A 27,958-nucleotide genomic window follows, 5' to 3' on the forward strand; every position below is an offset into this window, starting at 1 on the left:
CCCCATGTGTGAATTAGGAATACTTGTTATACTTGTCCTACAATGTCCTGGGGCCATTTATCGGTCTTGTCAGTGTCAGACCTCTCACATGTGGGTCAGGCACAGAGCAAGAACACAGGAAGTGTCCGTTTCCTTTCCTCCTTTCTTGTGGTGTCATGAATGTGAAGGTCACTTTACAGTTAGCGGAACCTTTAGCTCAGGACAGAAAGCTTTTTAAAAACAGGGGATTTCAGGCGTCAACCTGTGAGTGGAGGAGAACATTTGGGGACTGAGGATCTTGAGCGTAAGGGTGAAACCGTGCGATTCAGATTGGGACTTGAACCCATGCTCTTTTTTGTGTGTGTGTGATACGCGGGCCTCTCATTGTTGTGGCCTCTCCCGTTGCAGAGCACAGGCTCCGGACGCGTAGGCTCAGTGGCCATAGGCTCACGGGCCCAGCCGCTCCACGGCATGCGGGATCTTCCCGGACCGGGGCACGAACCCGCGTCCCCTGCATCGGCAGGTGGACTCTCAACCACTGCGCCACCAGGGAAGCCCGAACCCATGCTCTTTTAACTGAGATCACACACCTGGTCTCAGGACTTAATGAAGCTCAGGTTCTTGATGTCTCATTGCAGAAAGAATTCAGTGAGGGACAAAGTGATAGGTAAGGAGTGGATTTATTTAGAGAGAAACACACTCCACAGACAGAGTGTGGGCCACCTAGAAGGCCCCATGGTATGGGGTTGTCAGTTTTTATAGGAGTGAGTCATTTCGTAGGCCAATGAGTGGGAAGAGTATTCCAGCTATTTTGGGGAAGGGGCGGGGATTTCCAGAAATTGGGCCACAGCTCACTTTTTGACCTTTATGGGTGGCCTTGGAACTGTCATGGCGCCTGTGGGTGTGTCGTTTAGCACAATGATGTGTTACAGTGAGCAGAGACTGAGGCTCGAGGCTCGGACCTATTTGGTGCTGATCAGTTTATGCCATGTCCTCGAGCTATGTTATTGTTTCAAAGGTTGTGCCCTGCCCCCTTGCCTCCTGTTTCAAGGGGACTGGGGACACAGGTCACCGCTCTCACGCCAAAGCAAGAAGAGTGCGTTGTGAGGCTCAACACACATACACACACACAAACTCACGCACTTGCTCAGGACTGCTCCACACACACCCCTCCCAATTTCCCCTCTACTTGCTGTGCTGGAATCTTCTGTTGCCCCTGCTTGGCGCCCCAGGAGGTTGGCCCACAGGGCAGCATCAATGGGCCCCCTTGTCCTCTGTCTTCTGGCTGGACTGGGCCATCAAGGAGCCTGGCAGCAGAGCCGAGGGCAGGAGGCCAGCTCTTTCCCTGTGCCCAGCCAGGATGGCAGGTGACAGCTCCTGTGAGGCCTTTCCCTCTCTACCTCTCTCTGTCTCTCTGTCTCTCTGGATTCCAGTAAACACCTTCCTCACTCCTTCAGGCCCAATTCTGGCCCCAGGCACCACGATTTCCCTTTTGGTTTTCCAACCTCCTGCCCTCAACTTTGTAGATCATCCCTTTACTAAACTCTCCTCAAATTACCTGACTTAAGTGACCCTGACGGACACGTCCCTAAAGGCTGGTTAGGGTCAAGGATCTGGCCTCCCGCTGGCCCCTGGTGACCACAGTGCCACTCTTCCTCAGTTGCCACCAAAACCTCTCAGCTGTTCTGCTCTCCTGGCCAACACACAATACCTTCTAAGCCTGTGAGGCCCCATCTCAGGTGGACACACCCAGGGTCATCCGTAGGAGGGCCCCCCAGGCAAACCGCCCTACCTAGAGGTCAACACACCCACCCCCTCCAGCACCCTTGCATTGTTCCCACAGTGGGAAGGTGACGATTCCCAAGGAATTAAGCCCAACAGTCTGTTCTTGAAGTCCAGGTAAAGATTGTAGACCCTGCTCTGAGCCATTAAAGCTTTTCTTACGAACTCTAAGCCCCGAAACTACACTAAAAGTTTAAACTCATCATTGGGAATCCTTCACATCAGCTCACGTGTCCTGTCACCATGGCCCCGTGTTCCTTAGAGGCTCTTGTGCCCTCTTATACGACAAGTGATTCCTAACCTTCCTGCCCCAGATGGAGATTCAACCATTTACAAAAGAGCTGTTTAAAAACAAACAAGCTCATAGATACAGAGAGTACAGATTGGTGGTGTCAGAGGCAGGGGGTGGGGATTAGGGGAAATGGGTGAAGGAGGTCCAAAGGTACCAAAAAAAAAAAAAGACGTTAAAGAAAATAGGCAGGACTTCTGTGGCGGTCCCAGTGGTTAAGACTCCACGCTTCCACTGCAGGGGGCATGAGTTGGATCCCTGGTTGGGGAACTAAGATACTGCATGCCACACGGTGTGGCCAAAAAAAAAAAAAAAAAAAAAAGTATACAAAAGAAAACAGGGAGATTCTCCACTGACTAGAGGATAACAGAGGATCGTTGAAAAGAAAGAGCTCTTAGCGTAAGAAGTAGCCTTGCCATTGAGTTTATCAGAAGCAAAGCAGTGCTAAGAGTCACATGTACACAAAAGGGCTGAATGCTGGGGGGCCCGGAGACACGGCATGAAGGTGTGCGTCAGTCAGCCATCAGCTTGGGTTTGCAAGCAGGGCCATCCAAAAATGAAATAGGAGAGAGATAGTATGAGACAGATGGCCAGCCAGGATCAGGATGGACAAGGGCCACGGAACCACTCACAGAGTCCACTAGGCAATGATGCTACAGATGTATCTGGAATGGAAACCACAGCTCCATGAAGAAAGGCTGCATCTACATCTAGGGCGGTAAGTATAGAAGAGGAGCCCAGAATCCCTTATTGTACAAAAAAGCACAATAGCCTCCAAAGACCACTGGGGGATTGGCAACAGGACACGCCAGCTAATAGGAAGGAGTCCCAGTGGTGAACCAGGAGAATTTTCAGCATCAAATAACAGGAATGGATTCAAACAAACAAACACACCAGCTCACTTCTCTCTCACTGCCTCCCCTACACTCCCTGGCTTCCACTGGAGTGTGATTCCTCCCTGATTCTGGAAGCCTTTCTCCTCTTGTGGCCCCTGCTCCATCCTCTCCAGGCAGCCACTCCCAGGACCCTCTCCCAGCACTGGTCCAGCTCGGCACAGCCTTGTTGAGAAGGACTCCAGGGAGGACCGGTGCCCACTTAGGGCTGTTCTTAATTTCCCCTGATATTATCTATTAACCTCACAGAGCATTTCATAGTGCAAGGACTGGGCCTGTGTGCCTGCTTGCTACTCAAGAGAAATTCCACTTCCTTCAACTGATAAGATGGGACCCTTGCCCCTCCCCGTCTACAGGTCAAGTAGAGTAAAGGTGGGATGGAAACTGTCCTACCCCCCCATGTCCTCCTTAAACAATCCTTGGCTCACTCTGTTTTCTTTCTTTTGACCTTCCCTTGCTCGAAGGGAAGACAGAAATAAGTAAGTTTGGCTCTTAGTAGAAGCACCCAAAAGTATTCCAGTGGCCTTTGTCAAGAGTGAGAGTAAACCCACGGTCCCTGCCCGTAGGAGCCGATACTTGATTACAAGGCTTCCTATGAATGAGTCCCTGCTCCGTAAAGAGGCAGAAATCACCATAGGTGAAATGTCTGGGCAGGAAACAGAATTCAGCGGTTTGTCAAAGACATAAAATGTCAATGCTCAGCGTCCTCAGAGGTGTTCAAACACACCCCCCTCATCTGATAGACGCTGAAACAAAGATGCTGAGAAAAAGGCCCAGAGAAGGAAATAGCTCTTCAGTCTGGTCCAGGACTAAAGAGTTCTGTGGTGGCAGCACCAGGCCCAGGCTAGTATTCTTCCCATATCCACGGCCCCCGCCCCGTGGCTCCCCTGCAGTCCTCAGACTCCCCGCAGCAGCCTTTGGCAGCCCTCTTGCTCAGGTCATTGTGAGTGTGGAGTTTTCTAAGCAGGCCCCTTCCCTAGAAACTGCTCTAACCAAACATGCAGGTCTGATAAGGAACAAAACAAACCTTTTCAAAACAGTCCCACCCAAGGGAGGGGGATGGGCCACTTTGTTTTCTTGTGTGGTGAGAACCTGGCTGGCCTGGAAGGGAGGCAAGACTGGGTCCTGGTCCTGCCTCAGGCATTTCACAGCTGCGTGATCTTAAGCAAACCCTCCCCTTCCTCTCTAGGCCTTTGTTTTTTGTTTGTTGGTTGGTTTGTTTTGTTTTTTTAATAAGATGGAGATAACTATTGTCCTGGATGACCTCTAAAGTGCCTGGTCAGAGCTAACATTTGATGATTCCATAGTTTTCTGGGAGGACGGTTTTGAGATCTTTTGTATTGCTTTCATACCACCTCATTCTACAGCAGCACAGTCCAATAGAAACATACTAGGAGCCATATATATACGTGTGTGTGTATATACACATATACATTTCTTCTAGTCCCATCAAAAAAAATAAAAAGCAGGTGAAGTTAATTTTAATAATAGATTTTACTTAGCCCGATATATTCAAAATATTTCATCATGTAATTAGTACAAAACAAATTATTGAGATATATCACATTATTTTTTTTGTACTAAGTCTTTGAAATCCAGTGTGTATTTGTGATTGTGGACTAACCACACTCCAAGTGCTCAGTGGGCACTTGTGGCCACTGGCTACCATGCTGGACAGCATAGGCCTAGGGATTAGCTCAGCAGTGACCAAACCCAACCAGACTTCCTACCTCGGGCCTCACGCTCCTATAGTCCATTATAAAAAGAACATCGTGTCACTCCCCAGCTTAAAAGATGTCTGATATCTCCTGCTCTTGGAAGACAAGGTCTGCACACCCTGTCATGATTTAAAAGACCCTCTACGGCTTCCCTGGTGGCACAGTGGTTAAAAATCCGCCTGCCAATGCAGGGGACACGGGTTTGGGCCCTGGTCCGGGAAGATCCCACATGCCGCGGAGCAACTAAGCCCGTGCACCACAACTACTGAGCCCATGTGCCACAACTACTGAGCCCATGCACCACAACTACTGAAGCCCGTGCGCCTAGAACCCGTGCTCCACAGCAAGAGAAGCCACCGAAATGAGAAGCCCGCGCACCGCAACTAGAGAAAGCCCACGCGCAGCAACGAAGACCCAACGCAGCCAAAAATATAAAATATTTATTAAAAAAAGAGAAATGCATAATAAAAGACCCTTCACAATCCAGCCCTAATTTCCCTTTTAAACTTTTCTCTCTCCTCTTCCCTTCCAAGAGGTGGCCACCACAGGCTTTTCTGTCCTCCACTTGGGGATCTCCTTGAGGATTCGTTCCTTCCTTCGTTCATTCAAGAAGCACCTACTAAACGTCAGGCAGCGTCGGGGGAGACGGACCCAACTCAAAGGGTGTAAGGCACCTTCTCTGACCGACTCTTACCCCTCCCCACACGCCCGCCCCACCGAGGTCCAGTCTCTCGAAGCCCCACCTCGCTCCAGGTTTACCCCTCGTCGTCACGCAGCTGGATGGTTTGTCCCCATGTCCTTCTCCCACAGCCTCCAGGGCAAGGAATGTGCATTCTTGGCGCTTTCTTCCACGCCTGCCATATCACGAATGTTCAATAAACCGATGAATGACCAACCAACCAATCCCCACTTTCTCATCTGAGGAACTAGAGCACGAAACAGGTTGAGGGGACCTTCAGGCCTGATGTCCCAGTATTGAAACTAGCCTTCCCACAGGGGGCCGGATGGGCTAGGATCCCCGCACAGCCTGAGACGCGCCTCCAACCCAGCAAGGCATTAACGTAGGCAAGCTTCCCGACCACCAACCCCAACCGACCCGTCCCTGCCGGCGTGTCAGCTGGGGACCCGAAAGGAACAGGGGCGTGGCCACTGGGGACCGGAAAGGAATGGGGCGTGACCGCGAGGTACCCGAAAGGAACAGGGGCGGGGCGCAGGCTTCGGCGCGCTGGAGCGGGTGGGTAAGAGGTCTCCGACCCAGCGCGGGGGAGGAACAGCAGAGCACTCGGCCCGGGGGGGAGGTGGGCGTGGCGGCGGCGCGGGAGGAACTACAAATCCCAGGGGGCGTCACCCCGAGAGGCGGAAGGGGCGGTCTCGGGCGGGGCGGGCCCGAGCGAGACTGAACGAGGCCAGAGGGGTGTGAGGGCCCCGCTCCGGCTGCTGGCGGAGCGCTCTGGAGACCATGTCCAGCGGCAGCAGCTGCACCCAGACCCCAAGCCGGGCCATCCCCGCCACTCGCCGGGTGGTCCTCAGCGACGGCGTGCACCTGCCGCCCGGGGACTACAGCACCACCCCCGGCGGCACGCTCTTCAGTACCACCCCGGGAGGTAGGCACGGGCTCGGGGGTCGCCGCGCTCCCGCTCTGGGTGCGGGCGGTGTGGAGAACGGACTGGGCAGAGCTCGAGGGCTCGGTAACCTCCAGCTGGACGTGGCGACCTGGCTCCGGGGCGCGGCGACTGGGAAGAACGGATACGGGGCATCAGGGAGGCGGTGAGGGTCACGGAGGTGGCCACAGGGAGCGCACAGGGGGCCGCCTTCAATAGACCGCTCTCTGGGTGCGAAATCCAGAGCCGCGGCTGCAAATGCCACCACATTAGTTTCCTTCTTTCTGGGAGAGACAGCTGAGTCCTCTCACCCAAACAAACGCACGCTTCCAGGACTGGCACATGCTAAGGTGTGCTGCCCCTTGTGGGTGCTGGGGGCAGTTTTGAGGCGGAATAGGGTGGGGTCAGGGTGACCCACGAACCAAGAAGAGGCCGGGCCTGGGGTTTTTATGGAACAGGTTGTTGGCGTCACTGCCTCTTGCAGAGCCCTTTTTCCTTCCCGAGGCACCCCCAGCTTTGGGCTGAGGGTGCTCGCCTGCTCCAGCAGTGCCTCGACGACACGGGTGGCAGATCGCCCTTTTACGCGTGTGGTTCTCAGCGAAGGGACTTGGGGCCGCGGGCCGCGCTGTGCAGAAAAACACGTTCTTCTGCCCAGGGGGGAGGGGAGGGAACCGTGTGACCTCCCTGAGAATGGATGAGGAACAGGAAGCTGAGCTGGCGCGGGTGGGGGCCCGCCTTGGGCTGTCCTCGGGAGCCTTGGCGTTCCCTTCCAGTCCCGGAGTCCCGGCGCACGGGCGCTGATGAAACCTGCCCGCGCGTTTGCATGATGAAACCCTCGTGCTCACCACTTCCCTCTCGTCCTCGCGCTGTTTTCACCCGCTTCTGCCCTTCCCCCCTCCTCTTCCACCCTCTTCCACCGCTCCTTCCCAAACTACTCGAAAACCGCCGCAGATTCTGGCGCTCCGCTGAGACCCACGGGTGGGGACGGACGTGCGCGGGCGGGGCTGCAGCCTCGTCGCCTGCCAGCGTCGGGGCCACATGCTTATTTTCTCAGGCAGCTGTCCCGCCACCAGCGACCACTGCCAGATCCGAGGTCCGGAGCTGTTTGATCCAAAACATACAATGTTAGAGCTGTTAGCGATCTTAGACGTTCTGGTACAACGGTGCCGCCTTATTCTATGGAACGCGGTACTGAGGCCCCAAATACGTGCCCACTGTGCAGTGTCACACCGTTTCCACAGACTGAAGAAGAAATAGCAGCCAAGCATAGAGGGGAGAAATGCTGCCTCATCTATTAAAAACGATCCGAGGAAAAGTTCCCAGCAACCCTTGCTACCCCTCTTTGACTCAAGTTCTCTTTCCATGCTGGAACTTATATAGTCCATGCTGTTCTGCTTTTTCTGTGTCATGATGTGCCTACCGGGACTTTTCTGGACAGTTTTGGGGCTCCTTCAAGTGAGGGTGTGAACCTGTGCTTGATCTGTTCGGGGTGGGCACTGAGGCAGGCCTGAGGCTCAGGTGGCCCGATTTTGAAGCTTTGTTGCTAGATGGGGTGGGTCGGATTGGAGCAATAGCCAGGGGTGCCGTTGATAGGGAGCTCCCACTTCTCACTTTGCACTGGGAAATAGGGCTTTGGGGCAGACCTCAGCCAATCTTCCTCCTTTCGAAGGTCTTCAGTTGAGAGAGAGAAGAAGGGGCATCAGAGTGTAACTTCGTTTCTGAGGCCAACAGGAAGGAAGCTAGCAGTGCCCAGAGCCTAAAGCCAGGTCTTTCTTGTCTGGGGTGTCCAGCCGGGGAGGCACAGCTCACAGCCCATAACCTGGAGGATCCAGGCTTGCCTCTGCCTCAGCCAAGTCGTGGAGTCTTCCTCCAAAGCCCACTTCAGCCCAACCCTTTGCCGCCCCTTTGCCCAGGGCAGAGGAGCTTGACCTAATGGGAAAAGGTCATTCCTGGCCCCCTTCTGCTTCAGTCTGGAGTGCTGTTTCTCAGTCTTCGATGTGCGTACGAATTACCTGGGGACCTCATTTCAATGCAGATTATGATTCTGTAGGTTTGCGGTCGGGCCTAAGATTCTGCATTTCTTTTTTTTTTTTAAATCTTTATTGGAGTATAATTGCTTTACAATGGTGTGTTAGTTTCTGCTTTATAACAAAGTGAATCAGTTATACATATGTTTCCATATCTCTTCCCTCTTGCGTCTCCCTCCCTCCCACCCTCCCTATCCCACCCCTCCAGGCGGTCACAAAGCACCGAGCTGATCTCCCTGTGCTATGCGGCTGCTTCCCGCTAGCTATCTACCTTACGTTTGGTAGTGTATATATGTCCATGCCTCTCTCTCGCTTTGTCACAGCTTACCCTTCCCCCTCCCCATATCCTCAAGTCCGTTCTCCAGTAGGTCTGCGTCTTTATTCCTGTCTTACCCCTAGGTTCTTCATGACATTTTTTCCCTTAAATTCCATATATATGTGTTAGCTTACAGTATTTGTCTTTCTCCTTCTGACTTACTTCACTCTGTATGACAGACTCTAGGTCTATCCACCTCATTACAAATAGCTCAATTTCATTTCTTTTTATGGCTGAGTAATATTCCATTGTATATATGTGCCACAACTTCTTTATCCATTCATCTGTCGATGGACACTTAGGTTGCTTCCATGTCCTGGCTATTGTAAATAGAGCTGCAGTGAACATTTTGGTACATGACTCTTTTTGAATTATGGTTTTCTCAGGGTATATGCCCAGTAGTGGGATTGCTGGGTCATCTAACTAGCTCCCAGTGATTGGTGTAAGTACCACACTCCGAGTACCCAGGAATTAGTGGAATGTGACAGCCCTCACCGTTTCAGTCCTCTGCGGTCTGACCAAAAGTGATGCTTCTATCCAGGTAAACTTCTCTTGAGGTTGGGTTTGGCATCCATCTTTAAACCAGGGTCTGGAGAGCCAGGCTTTTTTTTTTTTTTTTTTTTTTTTTTGCGGTAAGCGGATCTCTCACTCTTGTGGCCTCTCCCGCTGCGGAGCACAGGCTCCGGACGTGCAGGCTCAGCGGCCATGGCTCACGGGCCCAGCCGCTCCGCGGCATGTGGGATCCTCCCAGACTGGGGCACGAACCCGCATCCCCTGCATCGGCAGGCGGACTCTCAACCACTGCGCCACCAGAGAAGCCCGAGCCAGGCTTTTGACAGAGTCTTCCTGGGTGGGAAGTGTCAGGAGCTACTGGAGTAAAGTGTCTGCCGGTCACTCTTGCTGGGAAGAGCACTGCAGTGTCTGTCCCTGGGGCAGAATGAAAGCAGGTGACCTGAGCCATCTCCATGCCTGTGACTCACTTTGCTTTCCATGGTCATTAACCCCACACAGGCTGAGTCACTGATCTGAAGTTAGGTATCTGGAGAACTTAAGAGAAATTTACTTCAGGAAGTGTCACAGATGAATATTTGAGTCTGTGGAGTCTTGTGGGTTTTTTTTTTTTAATTTTATTGAAGTATAGTTGATTTACAATGTGTTAATTTCACTGTACAGCAAAGTGATTCAGTTATACATATATATTCCTTTTCATATTCTTTTCCATTAGGGTTTTTTTTTTTTTTTTTTCTTTTTTGGCCACGCTCTGCGGCATGAGGGACCTTAGTTCCCTGACCAGGGATCGAACCTGTTGAACACCCTGACCAAGGATCGAACCTGTGCCCCCTGCCTTGGAAGCACAGAGCCTATTCACTGGACTGCCAGGGAAGTCCCTCCATTAGGGTTTATCACAGCATACTGAATATAGTTCCCTGTGCTATACAGTAGGACCTTGTAGTTTATCCATTCTATATATATTAGAATAGTTTGCATCTGCTAATCCCAAACTCCCAATCCTTCCCTTCCCCACCACCCCTTTCCCTTAGCAACAAGTCTGTTCTCTATATCTGTGAAGTCTTAAAAATCTCCAGTAACACCATAAACCAGCAGAACCTTTGAGTGGGTCAGATACCTTCATCCACCCTTCCCCCACCAACCTCTACGTTCCCAGTTCCTTATTGGATGTTTGACCCCAAAGCTATAGGGGTTGTTGCTTGGGTGGTAGTCATACCTAAGTCCCGGACCTGGATAAGGTTAATCAGAGGTACGCAGGTAGGACTACAGGTGTTACTGGCACCCTATTTGGTTAGACAAACAAAGTCTGTGCCCAGGAAGCTTACCTTAGGGCAGCTCCCAGGTCTGGCTGTGGAACAGACAGTGCCGGGAAGATGGGGAGGTGGGCTGGGCACTGAAGCTGGGGTACAGCCAGTGTCCCCAGACCTTAGTCACATTGTCTCTTTTTTTAAAAAATAAATAAATTTATTTTATTTATTTATTTTTGTCTGCGTTAGGTCTTCGTTGCTGTGCGCGGGCTTTCTCTAGTTGCGGTGAGCAGGGGCTACGCTTCGTTGTGGCGCGCTGGCTTTTCATTGCGGTGGCTTCTCTTGTTGCGGACCACGGACTCTAGGCATGTGGGCTTCAGTAGTTGTGGCAGGCGGGCTCAGTAGTTGTGGCTTGCGGGCTCTAGAGCACAGGCTCAGTAGTTGTGGCGCACGGGCTTAGTTGCTCCGTGGCATGTGGGATCTTCCTTGATCAGGGATCGAACCCGTGTCCCCTGCATTAGCAGGCGGATTCTTAACCACTGCGCCACCAGGGAAGTCCACATTATCTCTTTATTACAGGTTAAAAGAACTTGACATTAAGGCAAGGAGGGAACTGTAATGGGCCTCCTTTTACACTGACCTGAGCTTCCTTTTAAAGCGTTTGGAACATTCCACACTACGTGCCTCATTAAAGACTTTGACGAGGACCCTGGTGTAGAGCATCCCAGACTCCCTCCAATGCCCATGGCCTCCCTGTTCTTAAGGCCTTTATGGCATGGGAAGACAGTGTGACCTCGAGGGCTTGCGTTGCAAGTTAGAAAGATGAAGTCACACCTGAAATAGAATTATAAGCATCAGCGTTTTATCTATAGACTGAAGCAATTAGACAGACACCCCACGCCACCCCTGAGAACCTGTATGATATTAAGTGAGAATTGCCCGCTCTAAGTAGTCGGCCTGGTAGGCCTTACATTCTAACAATGCAGACACAGCTGTTGGATTTGAATTGCCTTCAGAAGCTTATGTATTTTTTTCCTCAAAGGTGGCAGGGCCTCATTATTTGAAAAAGGAGTTTTTTTGTTTTTTCCTGAAAGAGCAAAGAAGTCCTTCATTACCACGTTTGGTGAAAGGGCCAGCAGGATGGTACCATATTGTTCTCTTGGTATAAAGTAGTGAGGCGTTTGCTTGTCAGGTCGTTATTTGATGTCGTTCCTGGAAGAGGAATTAGGAAAGGGCAGCATTACTGAAAAAAGGATTGCTTCTTAAGGTGAAACGGACAAAAGGTATTCATTTGTGTGCATAGATCCTTGTGTGTTCAAACAAACAAAGGAAAAATCTGTTACTTTCTCATCTTACTGAGATCCATGCCAGCATTCTTCCTGCTTTATGATTCATAACAGTGAATCATGTGTATTTGTTTACGTGTTTGTTCCCTAAGTTAGATAGGAAGTTCTTTCAGAGACGGCTTATTTTGCAGTGCCACCAGCTACGTGTGATGTCTAGAAGGTGAAGGGTTGAAAAGACTCCTGCAGTGAAAGCATTCTCAGGGTAACCTAGTGTCTCTACCACCAGGCCTGGGTCTGAGCTGGCTTAGTAAGAATATTTAGAATTTTCTTTTCTGTCCTTTCAGTTACAGGTATAGTTATTTATCTTGGAAAGTCCCAGAGGCAGAAGCTAACTTTCTCTGAACTTTCCCACTTATCCCAGTATTATTCCCAATCATTATGGAGCAGAAAGTGGAAGGAAGTGACTTTTTATACTGAGCAAGTCAGTATTGGGGCCCAGGTCTTAGACACTAGGATTGCTGCTCTTTATTTACTTGTTTGCAGCCAGTATTGCTGACTAGGTGGAAATAGGTGACATCTATCCATGGCATTTGGATGCTCAAGACATGGGCCTTGTAACCCCATTGCTTATGCCCATGAAGGTTCATGGGGAGAGCTCAGATACTAGACCCAGAGATACTTGCCTTGATGAGAATGGCTGTATCAGTTAGCTACTGCTGTATAACAAGCCATCCCCAAACTTAGTAACTTCAACAACAACTACAATCTGTTATTTCTCTTCATTCTTTGGGCCAGTTGGGCATTTTTTGATCATCTTGCCTGAGCTACTTCTGCATACAGTTGGCAGCTGGATTGCCCTGGGCTGGAAGGTCCAAGATGGCCTTAGCCACCTGTCTGGGCATTGCTGGGGACAGCTGGAAAGTTGGGCTCTCTTTCTGTCCTCGTGGTCTCACATCATTCAGAATGTGGGCTTATTTACATGGCAGTTTGCAAGGCCTCTTAAGGCCTAGGCTCAGAAGTCACATAATGTCACTGACATGGTATTCTGTCAGTCAAGGCAAGCTGCAGGCTAGCCCAGATTCAACGAGAGGGGAAAATAACTCCTTTGAATGAGGGAAGCTGCATGTGCAAACAGGGATTGGAGGATTTATGCGGACCACACTTTTAGACGATGTTCCACAAGGGCCAAGCCTCAAAGAACAGTCCTTTAAGGAGACTTAACTGCCCGTCCTGCTGTGTAGTCAGCAGAGCCAGGGCCAGGTGTAGAAGCAGACAGGAATCACAAGCCTGTGTATTGACTGTTGGTTTAAGAACAGAGGACACCTTCCTGGTAATATTGAGTCATAGATCCCATGCCCCATTTTCAAGCCCTTCTGTCCAGCTCCAGAACGCAAACCATACAGATGGCCATGGTGCCAGGCCACTGGGCCATACATTCACTTGGTGTCATGCCTTCTCTTACTAACTGCCGCCCAGCCTACCTCTTTCCCTTTCAAGCAGCCGGGCTTTGGGTACACCCTTCAGAGGAGCCCGTGCTTGCCCAGCCCTGCTCAGCACTCGCATTTGAACATCCTTGACTTTCTGGAATACTGGCAAGAGGATGATGTCAGGTGTCTGAGCCCAGCAGTCCACAGGTGGGTGGGAGGGAGACTACTGGGGGTGCAGGCGGGTTCACAGTCAGCACACGCCTGGTGAGGCACACGGTGTGCAGGTGAAGAACTGGGTCTCTTGCCTTAAAGAGTGGGTGCGTATAAGTGGGCTTCTCTCTCTCTATTTTTTTTTTTTTAAAGGGCTCTGGGGAGTGGCAGGGAGACTTCACAAAGGAAGCAGACTTGGGTTTTATTTTATTTAACAATTTTTTTTAAATCTATTTTATTTTATTATTATTATTATTTTTGGCTGTGTTGGGTCTTTGTTGCTCCACGTTGGGCTTTCTCTGCCTGCGGTGCGGGAGCTACTGTTCGCTGAGGTGAGCGGGCTTCTCATTGTGGTGGCTTCTCCTGTTGCAGAGCACGGGCTCTAGACACGTGGGCTTCATTAGTTGCAGCATGGGGGCTCAGTAGTTGTGGCTCACGGGCTCTAGAGCACAGGCTCAGTAGTTGTGGCACACGGGCTTAGTTGCTCCGTGGCATGTGGGATCTTCCCAGACCAGGGCTCGAACCCGTGTCCCCTGCATTGGCAGGCGGATTCTTAACCACTGTGCCACCAGGGAAGCCCTGGGCTTCTCTCTTCTGCTCTTCTGAACAAAAGGGGAAAGTGGGCCTATATTAATTTGCTAGGGCTCCCGTAACAAAATCCACAGACTGGGTAGTTTAAACAACAAGTTTATTTTCTCCTTGGTCTGGAAGCTGGAAGTCCAAGATCAAAGTGCCGGCAGGCTTGGTTTCTCCTGAGGCCCTGTCCTTGGCTTGCAGACCGCAGCCCTCTTGCTGCCTCTGCACCTGGTGGGTGTCCTTCTTCTGTGGAATCTCTCTCTCCTCTTACAAGGACACCAGCATGTTGTTTTAGGGCCCCTACCCAATGGCCTCATTTTAACATAATGGCCTGTTTAAAAGACCTTCTCTCCAATTAGGGTTACACTGAGGTACTAGGGGTTGGGGCTTCTGCATGTGAATTTGGGGGGTGCCATTCACAAAAAACAGGGCCCCTCCCATTTCCAGCAACAACAGGGGTGGGGCATTTCAGACGGGCACTCCCCTGTTGGTAGTGAGTTTCAGAGGCAGCCTTACCTGGCTCTGCCAGGTGCACAGGGAACGGGGAGGAGCTGGGCCCGCCCAGAAGAATTCATTCAACTATTTTGTTCTGAATGTCCCTGTAAAAGCCTTGTCCCTTCTGCTTAATTTTCGAATCAACTGGCCTATTCCCTCATGGGGCCTGAAGGGGGGGCCCTTTGCCACTCGCTGGTGGCACCTTTGTTACTCCAGGACCTTCATAAGACCCCTTGACCCTTGAGAACATGGGCATCTTGGTTCTCTCTGCAGAGCTGGCGGGGCCAGACGTGAAGGGGAGGCTTGGAGGGAGCCTGCTCTTCTACTTCTCTACCAAGATTCTCTCCCAGACCGGTCGGCTTTGCTTGCCAAGCAGACTGCCCAGCAAGAACAGCCGCCCAGGCAAGGACAGGGAGGGAGAGCCCTGCGGGCCCGCGTGGCTGCAGCTGTGCCTCCCGGTCGTCGGGGCACCGCCGGTGAGCCGGCTGGAAGCTCATCCGAGTGCGTGGCTCCCGGGAGGCTGGCCCGCGTCCGAGCACAGGCGTCCGGCCCTCCGCCTGACCGTGTTGTGAAATGCTCTCCCGCCCCTGGAAGGGGAACAGCAGTTCTAGGAATTCCGCGCTTGTACTCTTGTTGGGCCTCACGTCCTGGGGAGGAGCGCTTCTGCCTGGGAGGCCCGGGGAGAGCGAGGGACCAGCGTCTCAACTTACAGGAGCCGCCGCTACCAGACGCGGCTTGGCCCCGAGGGGAGGGCGAGACCACAGGGGGGGCAGGGGATGAAGAAGGAATCTAGGAGGCCTCCCTCCCAGGGAATGTCCTGTTCTGGCCAAACAGGCGGGAAAGGAGGCAGAAATCTGGAGACCCTTGCGACTTCCCCAGTGGCCGGTGCGGTGGCCCCACTGCCCTGCTCGTTATAAACCGAGGCTGGTGTTTAGGGTCGGAGGCGACATGGACTGTGTCTGCCTCAGGATGGCTGCGAGGGGCCGGCCTTTCTGAGCCTCAGTTTCCTGTCTGCGAGTCGAGGACAATGTGTTTCCCTCCTGGGGGTCGAGGGGGCCGTGGAGACCTAGCAGGTCAGGCTCTGAGCGCCGCCCCTCTGCCCACAGGCAGACAGGGCTCACGTGGTGATGTGATCTTCAGGCCACTCCTGGGAGGTGCGGGTCTTGTTGGCACCGAGCTGTGGAATGAAGCTGGGACTGGGAGATGAGGGCTGGTGTGTGGCACACCCGGGTTTGAGCCCAGAACTGCTGTGTCCCCGGCCCCGAGCTAGTTACACTTGAAAAGCACCTGCCCACAAGGAGATCCTAAAAATAAACGGTTGGTGTCAGAGCTGAAACAGACCTGAGAGATTACCTCTAAATCCTGGCACGGGGTTGGTGCTTTAAAAATAGTTAGAATGAGCCCAGAACAAGCCCTTGTTTACCGGTGAGGAAACCAGACCCTAGGGAAGGTCTGCCTTGCTTTATATGTTCAAACAAGCTGTCCTCACCCCAAAACTTGCCTGGAGAAAAAATGCCATTCTTGCATTTGGTGCACATAAGGAGTTTAAAGTCCCAGATGACACCAGTTATCAAACATGCCATGGTTCTTTTTAATTTTTTGGCCACACTGTACAGCACATGGGATCTTAGTTCCCCCACCGGGGATCCAACCCACGGCCCCTGCAGTGGAAGCGCAGAGTCTTAACCACTGGACCGCCAGGGAAGTCCCCTTGTGGTGTTTTTTTTTTTGTTGTTTCTGTTGCTGTTTTTAAATTAAATTATTTATTTATTTATTTGGTTGTGCCGGGTCTTAGTTATGGCAGGCGGGCTCCTTGGTTGCGGCCCGTGGGCTCCTTAGTTGTGGCAGGTGGGCTCCTTAGTTGCGGCTTGCAAACTCTTAGTGGCGGCATGCATGTGGGATCTAGTTCCCTTACCAGGGATCGAACCCCAGCCGCCTGTGTTGGGAGCACGGAGTCTTACCCACTGCGCCCCCAGGGAAGTCACCTTGTGGTGGTTCTTGAAGCATGTTTCTGTGGACCAAAAAAGGATGGAGGACGCCTTTACCCTCCCCCATCTCCACCCTTGCCCTTTCCCCACAAGTCTCTTCGCAGGGTTGCTTGCCTTCCCTCTGATTTGTCCCAGTTCTTTGTGTTTCTTTGTTTTGGCCCCCATACAACTGATCCCTGGTGTGGATGGGACTGATTAAAGGGTAAAGTATGTCACCTGAAGCCACACTGGCCATGGTACTAGCTAGGGTTTGGTTTGTTTAGGGCTTACTTTGTGTCAGCCACTGTGCTGCCCCATGCAGTGACCCTGTGAAGTTGCACTGTCGTCACCACCATCATCCCCATTCTACAGAGGAAGAAATCGAGGCACAGAGACGTGGAGCAATAACGCCCAGAGTGGGTACAGCCAGCAAGTGGGAGAGCTGGGTCTCTGACCACCAGGCTGTAGGAAGAGCAGCGCTGTATTCTCTCCCACCAACCCCTACTCCAGTGTTGTTCCCACCCTTTCTCTCCATAGCTGGGAACTCTGGCAGCCCGCTGGACTTACGGCGATGCATTTGAATGGGCTTTCAGTTAGAAGGCAGCCTCAGTTATTCTCTATATGTAGTTCGAGACCCAACCTTGAACTCTCTCCCAGCACCCAACAGGATCCCAGCTACACAAACGGTTGGAAGTGTGATGGGGGTGGGGGTGGTCCGCCTCTCTTCTCCCCCCAGCCCTGCAGGGTGGCAGGTTCTGGATTCCCCTGCTCTGCACCTCCAGTACCTCCCATCTGAGTCGCCCATGGACCACCCCCCAGTTCGGGGCAGTGCAGAATTGGGGTGATTTGGATGATTCTCTGGCTCAGGGGGTTAGGGTCAGGGGGCTTGGATTCTCTGTCGCCAGCGGTACACACGGGGTAGGTCTCTCCCTGTCCCTCTGTGATCCCCACCTATGCCTCCATTTTTAGACTCCACACACTTGACAGTAATCGTTTGTTTCCAGGTCTTTTTCCTCCGACTAAGTGTGTGTCTGAGATCAGGGAGCTGTTCCTATATCTAACGGTCCCTTATATCCCTCACACCTGGCCTACTGTGGTCCAAAGGGGTTCAGTGAGGGACTTTTCCCTGGCGGTCCAGTGGTTAGGACTCAGCGCTTCCACTGCAGGGGGCACAGGTTTGATCCCTGGTCGGGGAACTAAGATCCCCGCAAGCCCCATGGCGCAGCCCAAAAACAAACAAACAAAGGGGTTCAGTGAGTGAATACACGACCGACCCAGCACACCTATTCTCAGGGCATGGGATTGAGCAAAGACCGGCAATTTTGTGGGTGAGTGTTAACACTTCTCCTGATCCTTGAATACAGTTCTGGAGTTAAAGTCTAGCGTGGACGGGGCTGGTACACATGGCCTGGAGGTGCTGGAGGAGTGAGCTTACCACTCCTTCCCCAGCCCAGCAGAGAGCCCCCTGGGCTTTCATGGGGTAGGGAGGCTATCTTGTTCCAGCCACGGCAGTTTTAACTTGACTTACTAGGAAAGGCGATTCTGACCTTATATCCTTATTTATTTGTTTGCTTAATATCCCTATATCCTTATTACATTTTGTATTAAAAAAAAAAAGTTCAGTGTAAAAGATGTTTTCTTTGCCTTAATCCTTATGTCACCCCCAGAGATAACCAAATACAAAATATAGTTCTGTGACGTTTTCATGAAATACTGTGGACAGTGTACACTTTTCTTATTCCAAATAGTACCTGCACAGCATTGCATTGTAGGTCTGATCCATAACTTATTTAACCTGTCCCTTAGTTTAAAAAAAAAAAATCAAAGTTGTATATATATAAAGTTATAGGACTTCCCTGGTGGCTCAGTGGTTAAGAATCCGCCTGCCAATGCAGGGGACACAGGTTCAAGCCCTGGTCCTGGAAGATCCCACATGCTGCAGAGCAACTAAGCCCGTGCGCCAGAACTATTGAGCCCGCGTGCCACAACTACTGAAGCCCGCGCGCTCAGAGCCCACGTTCCGTAACAAGAAGCCACCACAACGAGAAACCTGCACACTGGAAGGAAGAGTAGCCCCCGCTCGCTGCAACTAGAGAAAGCGTGCGTGCAGCAACGAAGACTCAATGTAGCCAAAAATAAGTAGATAGATAGATAAACAAGTAAATAAATAAATTTATTTTTAAAAAAGTAGACAGGGACTTCCCTGGTGGCGCAGTGATTAAGAATCGCCTGCCAAGGCATGGGACACGGGTTCGAGCCCTGGTCTGGGAAAATCCCACATGCCGCAGAGCAACTAAGCCCACAAGCCACAACTACTGAGCCTGTGCTGTAGAGCCCGCAAGCCACAACTACTGAGCCCGCACGCCACAGCTACTGAAGCCGGCGCGCCTAGAGTCCGTGCTCTGCAACAAAAGAAGCCACCACAATGAGAAGCCCACACACCTCAATGAAGAGTAGCTGCCACTCACTGCAACTAGAGAAAGCCCACACACAGCAACGAAGACCCAATGCAGCCAAAAAATAAATAAATAAAAATTTAAAAAATAAAAACAGTAAACTGATTTAAAAAAAAAAGAAAAAAGACATCTCTCAATTCAGGAAAAGTCTCTTTTCTTTTTTTCTATTTAAGTAAATTCTTTTGATCAAATTTTCTTTTCTCTCTTTCTTGACTTCCTATTATCCAGGATTTGGGTACTATCTCTAATTGGTTATCTTTTTGTCTTCTGCTCCCTTTATTATCTGTTTCCTCCTGTTGGTTTTGATTTGTTTTGTTTTGTTTTTGATTGCTGCGTGCAGGCTTTCTCTAGTTGCGGAGAGCAGGGGCTACTCTTCGTTGAGGTGCACAGGCTTCTCATTGCAGTGGCTTCTCTTGTAGCGGAGCATGGACCCTAGAGCACACGGGCTTCAGTAGTGGCGGCGTGTGGGCTCCATAGTTGTGGCTCGCAGGCTCTAGAGCACAGGCTCGGTATTTGTAGCTTGTGGGCTCTAGAGCGCAGGCTTAGTAGTTGTGGCACGTGGGCTTAGTTGCTCCGCGGCACGTGCAATCTTCCCGGACCAGGGCTCGAACCCGTGTCCCCTGCATTGACAGGCAGATTCTTTTTTTTTTTTTAATTTATTTATCTATTTATTTTGGCTGCATTGGGTCTTTGTTGCTGCGTGCGGGCTTTCTCTAGTTGTGTCGAGCAGGGGCTACTCTTCGTTGCGGTGCGCATGCTTATTGCAGTGGGTTCTCTTGTTGCGGAGCACGGGTTCTAGGCATGCGGGCTTCAGTAGTTGTGGCACGCGGGCTCAGTAGTTGTGGCTCGTGGGCTTTACAACACGGGCTCAGTAGTTGTGGCACACGGGCTTAGTTGCTCCTCGGCATGTGGGATCTTCCCAGACCAGGGCTTGAACCCATGTCCCCTGCATTGGCAGGCAGATTCTTAACCACTGCACCACCAGGGAAGTCCCTGTTGGTTTATTTGAATCTCTCATTAAATGTTGTGAGCTTTTTTCAGAAATGCAAGGAGACATTTGACTGTTTATATTTAAGAGTGAGGTGCTTAAGAGCTGACCGGAAGCCCCTTGTGAGTTGTGGAGACTAGTGGACTCAACCTAGTGGCTAGTTGGTTTTTTGCATTTGGGATACCCGCCTCCCAAAATCCGTTTCTCCAGATCTTTGTCTTTACTCTTGATTCTGAGGCAGGGCAGGGCTGGGGATTTGAGGCCACCGTTCAGGAGATCAGCTTTACTTATTTTCCCTGTCACCCCTCCTCCTGGGTGAGGAATGTGTGGCACCTCTCCCTGTTCTCAGTCCCCATCCCCATTTTCCTTGATGCCTCTAATTCCTGAACCTTCCTGGGTTCTGACCCCGCTTGCTTCCTGTTGTAACCTCCACTGCCACCTTCCTGCATTAAGTTGTCACCCTTTCCTTCTCTCTGTTAGAACCACAACTCCATTCACTTTCTGTCTTCATGTATCGTGATTTGGAGAACAGTTGGAGCCCCTTTTGCATCCAGGTGGGAGCATGTGCTTCTACTTGTTCTTGGTGTTTTGCACGACTTGTGAGAGAAGCAGCAGGGAACACTGTCTTGGCTCTACCAGCTGGAAGCTGCCTAGATCCTCAAAAGCTTTTGTTTATAGAAACCTAGTGGAGGTGGGTCATTTTCCCTTACATGGAGAGGAAGTAGGCCCTCAACTAAAGAGTGTTACGTGGGCACCGGCTAGTGTGACACCCACATGCGCCAGAGGATCACACTTGACCAGCACCTCGCTCAGCCTCGCAGGGACCGTGGCATCCCCTGCTGGTTCCCACTTCCCGTCCACGTAATGCAGGCCACGTCCCCAGTTCCGGGAGACAGCAGCAGCCTTGTCACCTAAGGTTTCCTGTTTTTGACAGTATGGGACTGTGTGTGTTTTGTAAAGTTTGCGTCCTCTGTGGGAGGCTTAGGGAATTTCCAGAAGATCACTGTTCACTGAAGCTGTGTGATGGTGGATCCCATGAAGGGTTGGAAGAAGAAAGGGTTAAAAAGCCAAAGCAGCTTCATGTCCAGCTCCTATCCTTCACCAGCCCCAAATTAGTCAGTGGTGGCTTTGTGGTCTCCTCCCCTCCCAGGCTCCATGCCTTGTCAGCTGATTTTCTGAACGCCCTGTTTACCATCCTACAGCCTCCATCCCTGGCTGAATTGTTCTGATGGTGGCTGTCTTGGGTGCCACCTCTGCTGGCATTTAGATTATGGTTTTTATTAACTGAAATGAGGATTTTTATTTTTAAATAAGTGCACTAGCCATAGGATAAAGGGCACATTGTTTATTTCTTTTTCTCTTTTAAGCGTAATTACTGACTTTTCAAATGCTGGGGGCTACTTCTGAGTATGTACCCTGAAGAATTGAAAGGAGGGTCTCAAGATATTTGCACACCCATGTTCCTAGTAGCATTATTCACAATAACCAAAAGGTAGATGCAACCCGAATGTCTGTGGATAAACAAAATTGGTATAGCCATACAATTGAATGTTACTCAGCCCTAAATGGAAGGAAATTCCCACATGGGGTCCAACCATGTAGATGAACCTTGAGGGCATTATGCTAAGTGAAACGAGCCAGTTGCAAAAAGACAAATACTGTATGATTCCACTTATATGAAGCACCTAGAGCAGTCCAGCTCAGAGAGACAGAAAGTGGAGTGGTGGTTGCCAGGGGCTGGGAGAGCGGGGAGTTGTTTCCTGGATAGAGTTTCAGTTTGGCAGGATGAAAACAGTCCTGGAGATGGGTTGTACAACCACACGGATGTACTTACACTACTCAGCTGTACATTTTAAAATTAGTTCAGATGGTAAGTTTTATGTTATTTCTATTTTACCACACTTGTTTAAAAAATTGCTGAGGGCTAGTGACCTTGAAAGAACCTCCCAGAAGCTGCTGACCTCCAAGTTCTTTTTTTTTTAAATTAATTTATTTTATCTGTTTATTTTTGTCTGCGTTGGGTCTTGGTTGCTGCACGCGCTTTCTCTAGTTGCGGCGAGCGGGGGCTACTCTTCGTTGTGATGTGCAGGCTTCTCATTGTGGTCGCTTCTCTTGTTGTGGAGCATGGGCCCTAGGCCCGCGGGGTTCAGTAGTTGTGGCACATGGGCTCAGTAGTTGTGGCTCATGGGCTCTAGAGTGCAGGCTCAGTAGTTGTGGCGTACGGGCTTAGTTGTTCCATGGCATGTGGGATCTTTCCCGGACCAGGGCTCAAACCCATGTCCCCTGCATTGGCAGGCAGATTCTTAACCACTGTGCCACCAGGGAAGCCCTCCAAGTTCTTTTTTGAGACGATTGAATCTCCAGCTCTTAGGTTCAACTCCAATGGGGTCAGTTCCCTACTCTGTGGTGAACAAACCAACAAAAAAAGCCAAGGTGGTATTAAGGAGTTTGGGATTAGCAGATATAAACTCTTATATATAAAATAGATTAAAAAGGTCCTACTGTATAGCACAAGGAACTGTATTCAATATCCTGTGATAAACCATAATGGAAAAGAATATATATATATGTATGTATGTATATGTGTGTGTGTATATATATATATGTGACTGAATCACTTTGCTGTACACCAGAAACTAACACACTATTGTAAATCAACTATACTTCAATAAAAATAAGGAAAAAAATGATGGACTTCCCTGGTGGTCCAATGGTTAAGATTCCACCCTTCCACTGCAGGGGGCACGGGTTCGATCCCTGGTCAGGGAAGTTCCACATGCCGTGCAGTAAAGTGCCAGGCCGTGAGAACTAAGAAAGAGAAAAATGGTCCCATCTCTGAAGCCAGGACGTCCTCCCTCAAGGAGAGGGCTCCGTTGTTCTCCATTTGTAGCCCACTGGGCTCATAGGCACACAGCCCTTCATGGTACAGGTGAGGCCCGAACGGCGGGGGGCCGGAGGCAGGCACAGAGGGTGAGGTGCACAGGGCCACCCGGCTGGTTGATAGCAGAGCCTAACGTACAGCGCCGTTCTGTGTGCTTTGCTGTCCACGCCTCCCCCTGGGAAACGTGAGCTCTGAGCTTTTGTCTTGCTGGTGATGAGGGGCAGGGCTGTCAGCCTCAGCAATACTGCCTCTCAGAAGAGGAGAGCAAGACTGGGCGGCTGCCTAGACAGGCCCGAGTCTGACTGGGACAACTCAGCAAGGAGGCAGAGTTCACCTTGGGTATCTCTCACCATCCTCTGCTCTCCAGCAGCCCGGGTCATCCTCAGCACTGGAGCCCGGTCTTATTAACTCACATCAGAGCTCAGATGCAAACCGGTCCCTCTCCTGGCTCCAAGGGTTAACAGAGAGGCACTGCTCAACATCGAGAAATGAATCTCAGCTCTTGGAATGTCACTCAGCAGAGCCATTAAGTGAGGGATGTATTTCAGGGCTGTTGATAAGGAAGGGCATTCCTGAAGTCCTTGCATCCTGGTTTCTAAACTGGGGCCATTCACCATCCATCTGCAGTCTTTATTTATTTATTTTTTCATTGGAATATAGCTGATTTACAATGTTGTGTTAGTTTCAAGTGTACAGCCCAGTGATTCAGTTATGTAATACATATATATATAAATCTATTCTTTTTCAGATTCTCTTCCATTACAGGTTATTACAAGACATTGAATATAGTTTCCTGTGCTGTACAGTAGGCCCTTGTTGGTTATGTATTTTATATATAGTAGTATGTATATGTTAATCCCAAACTCCTAACTTATCCCTCTCCCTCATCTGCAGTCTTTTATTTATTTATTTATTTATTTATTAAGGGCTGCATTCGGTCTTCGTTGCTGCACGCAGGCTTTTCTCTAGTTGTAGCGAGCGGGGGCTACTCTTCATTGCAGTTGTAGCGAGTGGGGGCTACTCTTCATTGCAGTGCGCGGGCTTCTCGTTGCGGTGGCTTCTCTTGTTGCAGAGCACGGGTTCTTCGTGCGTGGGCTTCAGTAGTTGTGGCACACGGGCCCAGTAGTTGTGGCTCGCGGGCTCTAGAGCGCAGGCTCAGTAGTTGTGACTCACAGGCTTAGCTGCTCCGTGGCATGTGGGATCTTCCCAGACCAGGGCTCGAACCCTTAAGTGGTCAAGCGGATTCTTAACCACTCCACCACAAGGGAAATCCCCCCTCTGCAGTCTTTATCATACTTTGCATTCTACTTGTACATATATTTAATATTTCTTTTTATATCACCTTCTCTTTTAAATTTAGTTTTTATTATTACATATATCATGTAATATATAACATGTACTATTACCATATTCAATTATATCCTATTGTATTTATTAAAAGGAAGCTTGATATCACAACTGTGTATGGAAAAACCAGACTCACTTGCTGTAAATAGAAGGTAGCTATAAAAAGAAACATAATGACAAGAAGACAGTTTTAAATTCTGGCTAGATTCCTCTGCCTGGTAATGGCTAGGAGCCTGGGGCCTGCTCCTGTTGAGAAGGGAGCCGTCAGCAAATGTTCAGGAGGTGTTATGTTACTAGGACCACACTGGTGCTTCTGAGATAATCAGGATTAAACAAGGGCCCAACGGGAGTAACCTTCTCAGTCTTCACTCTTGTTTGAGGAATCAGCTGGCCTCCCACCAGGCTCCTGGGTCCTCTGCTTGAGAAAACACTCCCTTTTTAAGGAGTCTCCCAGGCAGCTGCCCTCATAGGAGGGGTCCTGGGTGCTTTAAGGATAGTGAATCATAAGCCATGGTTCCTCACCCTAGGGTGACACTTGAGAAAGGAGAGTCACCCTCTCTCCTGTGTAGAAGCCCTGAAGTGCAGGGACGCATCGGAGCGGATAGGTAAAGGATGCTGGGGGTGGGGGTGTCTCAGGGGAGATGGGCTGAGTGAAGAGCGGCGTGGGGCGGGAGGGCTTGAGTCCAGACAGGAAGCGTTCTCATTTTTTACTGGTTGCGGGGATCACTTGATTTTTCTCTTTGCCCCTCTGTAAAATGGAGTTAAAAGATTCTGGATATCCCACGAGGGTGCTGTAAAGACAGAATTGAAAAATGCATAAAAAACGCACTTTCTCCGCTGTCGGATGTGATTGTCGTGAGTGGCGACACCGAGTACAGGGTCTGGGAGTGAGTTGGTGGGCTGTGAGCAGCAAGCACAGGGGAGGATGGATGCGGTCAGGTGGCCACAGGATCGTCCGCGGGACGGGGAGCCGGGGCAGTTTGGTAGCAGTAGGGTCCTGGGCTGCAGCCAGGCATGAGTAAGCCTCACTCCTCCGTCAGGGCTTTTGCAGGAAAACCTGCCACCTGCGCTGCAGCCACACCTCAAAGACATGGGGGAAAACAGCAGGCTGGCGGGGAGCAGGCGGTCCGCCATGGCGTTATCAATGTCCCCGCCCCCTGCCAGGTACCAGGATCATCTACGACCGGAAGTTCCTAATGGAGTGTCGGAACTCACCTGTGACCAAAACGCCCCCGCGGAACCTGCCCACCATTCCCGGGGTCACTAGCCCTGTGGGTCATGAGCCCCCTACAGAAGCCAGCCAGGACCACCTGAGCAGCAGCCCAGAGGACAAGCCGGCGGGCGGTGAGTGGCCGGGCTCGGCCAGGCTCTCCCTGGGGAAGGGAATGCGTGTGGTCCCATCCGCTCAGGGGGAGTTCCAGGAGGGGGAATGATACTCCTGCTTGGAACTGCCCAGAGTCCAGAGGGTGCGGGTAGGGACTGGAGTGTAGAGCTTTCATCGGAACCAGCTTTCCCAGGGAAAGGGGCCCAGGAACCGGAGGAAAGGCGATGTGGCCTCAGATAATCTCATTAGTGGGGAACTTGCCAGGGGATCACGCAGCCACTTTGATAAGCACTTTAATAACCTTTGTGTAATTGTCCCTGAAGTGTTGCCGTGTGTCTGTGATACTCGGAACCCACCCACGATATTTGTGGGCAGGAGGTGACATCAAAGTCACCGCGTCCTCACCCTCTAGGAAATTACATGTCTGTGGGATCAGAAAGGCAACCGGGATGCCTTCTGTTAGGGTGTCCATAGCGGATTCTGGAGACGGTAGAAACAGTGCAACCAGTTGTTTCTGCAGGTACCACATGGGGTAGCTGGGTCCTTCCTGGTGTCCGTTCCCCACACCCCCTGCCAAGCGATCAGAGCAGCCACCCCGACAGAGGCGTGTGAATGCCCTCTTTGTGGCATCGGGACCGGCTGGCCGGAGCATCTGTGCGCTCCCGCTACGTGGAGGACGCAGCATAAGCACTCGGAGACAACCTGAGTCAGCCTGGAGGCCGCTGACCCTTCACGCAGAGGCGGTACACCAAGCCCAGACAGGAAGCAGCTGGGACCTCAGGCTGGGCTGGCTCTGTGGACAGCAGCAGAGAACCCATCTCCCCAGAACTCATCGCCTGCAGGATGTGGTTCTTTATTAACTCGGGAACCCCACCTCCCAAGACAGGCCCCAGTTGCCTTGCCTTCAGACTTGGAGAGCCTTGGAGGGAAGGGAGGTGGACTCGGGCACAGAGAGCGCAGTTCCCTGCCCTTTGTTACAGGATGGAGAGAAGGAGGGATAGAGTCACGTGGTCGGTCCCCCTGCTTAAACCAAAGACTGGTAGTTGAGGATGGAGGTTGTCAACACCTGAAATGGTTGTGTCACCACTACCTGAAGGCTGTCTGTCGCCCGCACTTGCACACCCTCTTCCCTCCCAGTTTCTAGAACTGCTCTGGCCCATAACAAATGCAGGTTAGCCCAGCAGTGCCCCAGGCCGACAGCTCTGACCCCACAATAACAGCCTAGTGGTCTGCATGGTTGTTGGGATGGGGTGTAGTGGAGGAGGGGGATGTGATTTTCCATTTTGCTTAACTGGCTATGAGAAGCCAGGGCTCCTGCCCTTGGACCCACATATTTGTGGGTAGACGAGGGTAGTTGTTCCCCTCTGGGCGTCACAGCAGACATCCTGCCCTGTGGAACTTTGGAGCAGCCTTGGCCAGGAGACTGTGAAGGAGGCAGTTCCATTAAAAAGGAAAACAAGGGAATTCCCTGGCGCTCCAGTGGTTAAGACTCCACGCTCCCAGTGCAGGGGGCCCGGGTTCAATCCCTGGTCAGGGAACTAGATCCCGCAAGCCACAGCTAAAAGATCCCTCACACGGCAACGAAGATCCCGAGGGCCGCAACTAAGACCACGCACAGCCAAATAAATAAATTAATTTTTTAAAAAAAGAAAAAAACAAGCTGCCGCAGCATGAATTACTTGAAAATTTTAATGGTAAGAGTTGGACAAGGGCAGTGAGTGGCTGAATTACCCAAATAGCTTCTGTATCGCAGGGTCAGGCTGTTCTGTGGGGAATCGGATGCATGCCTAGTAGGTCAGGGTACCACTTTCTAAACCAGAAGTTGGGACATGTGCTCAGAAAGGACTTGCGTTTAAGAAACATTTGGGAAGTTGTATTTATTTCAAATCACAAGGAGCCATTCACTCTTATTACAAAATTCAGGGCTGTCACCTCTCCTGTGGGGAGACGTGGTCTCTGTGCTTCATTTGGGATTGGGGGAGGGAGCACAGCTGGACGTGTGTTTCCAGGAATTCCTGGTCCTGCCCTCTCTCCATTCTCCTTGGAAGCACAAACCTGGCCCTGCTCTCCTTGTGGGAACAGCAGAATGGGAAACCACGCCTCTTCTTGGCCTCTAGAATGTCAGCGCTACCACTTGCCTGTGGCTCACCTGGCCCTCTGTCTCTTCTCTCCCCAGGTGAAGAGTCACAGTTTGAGATGGACATTTAAAGGGCCAGCCGTCGGAGTGAGCAATGCCGCTTGGGCCCCAGAGGCCCGTCTCGGGAGAAGAGTCACACCAGCCAGGCTTTGTGAAAGTTACCATCCTGGGCAGCTGTCGGTGTGGAGCCTTCCAGCCCCGCCCGCTGCTCCCTCGCTCAGGGCACCTGCTCCCCTCCCCCTTCGTGGACACCAGCAGATACCTCCGTGTGCCTCCAGCCCTGCAGGAGCTGTCACCCCGAGGGCAGTGACCTCAGGCACACCCTGCAGCCCAGGGCCAGCTAGTGGACACGCTCCGGCTCTCCCAGCCCCCTCCTCCGGGGGGGGGGGGCGCACCCACCCCTTCCTCAGGTTGGTGTGTGGGAAAGCTCCCCTCCCTCTCCCTTCCCAGGAAAGGAAATAAAAGCCTTCGCCCTAGGGCCAAGAGTTGGCCCCTGTCTGAG

At 51.3% G+C, this 27,958-nt stretch overlaps 1 protein-coding gene across 1 annotated transcript; it reads left to right on the forward strand.

Moving 5' to 3' along the window:
- The first annotated feature begins 5,991 nt into the window (after positions 1–5,991).
- EIF4EBP1 (eukaryotic translation initiation factor 4E binding protein 1) lies at positions 5,992–27,941 on the forward strand. The gene is made up of 3 exons (XM_032618462.1): positions 5,992–6,265; positions 25,160–25,339; positions 27,496–27,941. Exons 1-3 carry the CDS (start codon positions 6,121–6,123, stop codon positions 27,525–27,527), a joined length of 357 nt encoding a protein of 118 aa, XP_032474353.1. The 5' UTR covers positions 5,992–6,120; the 3' UTR covers positions 27,528–27,941.
- Positions 27,942–27,958: the final 17 nt, after the last annotated feature.

This window comes from Phocoena sinus, chromosome 21, assembly GCF_008692025.1.
Source record: "Phocoena sinus isolate mPhoSin1 chromosome 21, mPhoSin1.pri, whole genome shotgun sequence".
NCBI lineage: Eukaryota > Metazoa > Chordata > Mammalia > Artiodactyla > Phocoenidae > Phocoena > Phocoena sinus.

Bases quoted from the DNA above. Each gene is read 5' to 3' on its own strand.
- EIF4EBP1 (XM_032618462.1), top strand. From the start codon at position 6,121: ATGTCCAGCGGCAGCAGCTGCACCCAGACCCCAAGCCGGGCCATCCCC. The intron at 6,266-25,159 runs GTAGGCACGGGC...GCCCCCTGCCAG, and splicing joins CTTCAGTACCACCCCGGGAG to GTACCAGGATCATCTACGAC. The intron at 25,340-27,495 runs GTGAGTGGCCGG...TTCTCTCCCCAG, and splicing joins AGAGGACAAGCCGGCGGGCG to GTGAAGAGTCACAGTTTGAG.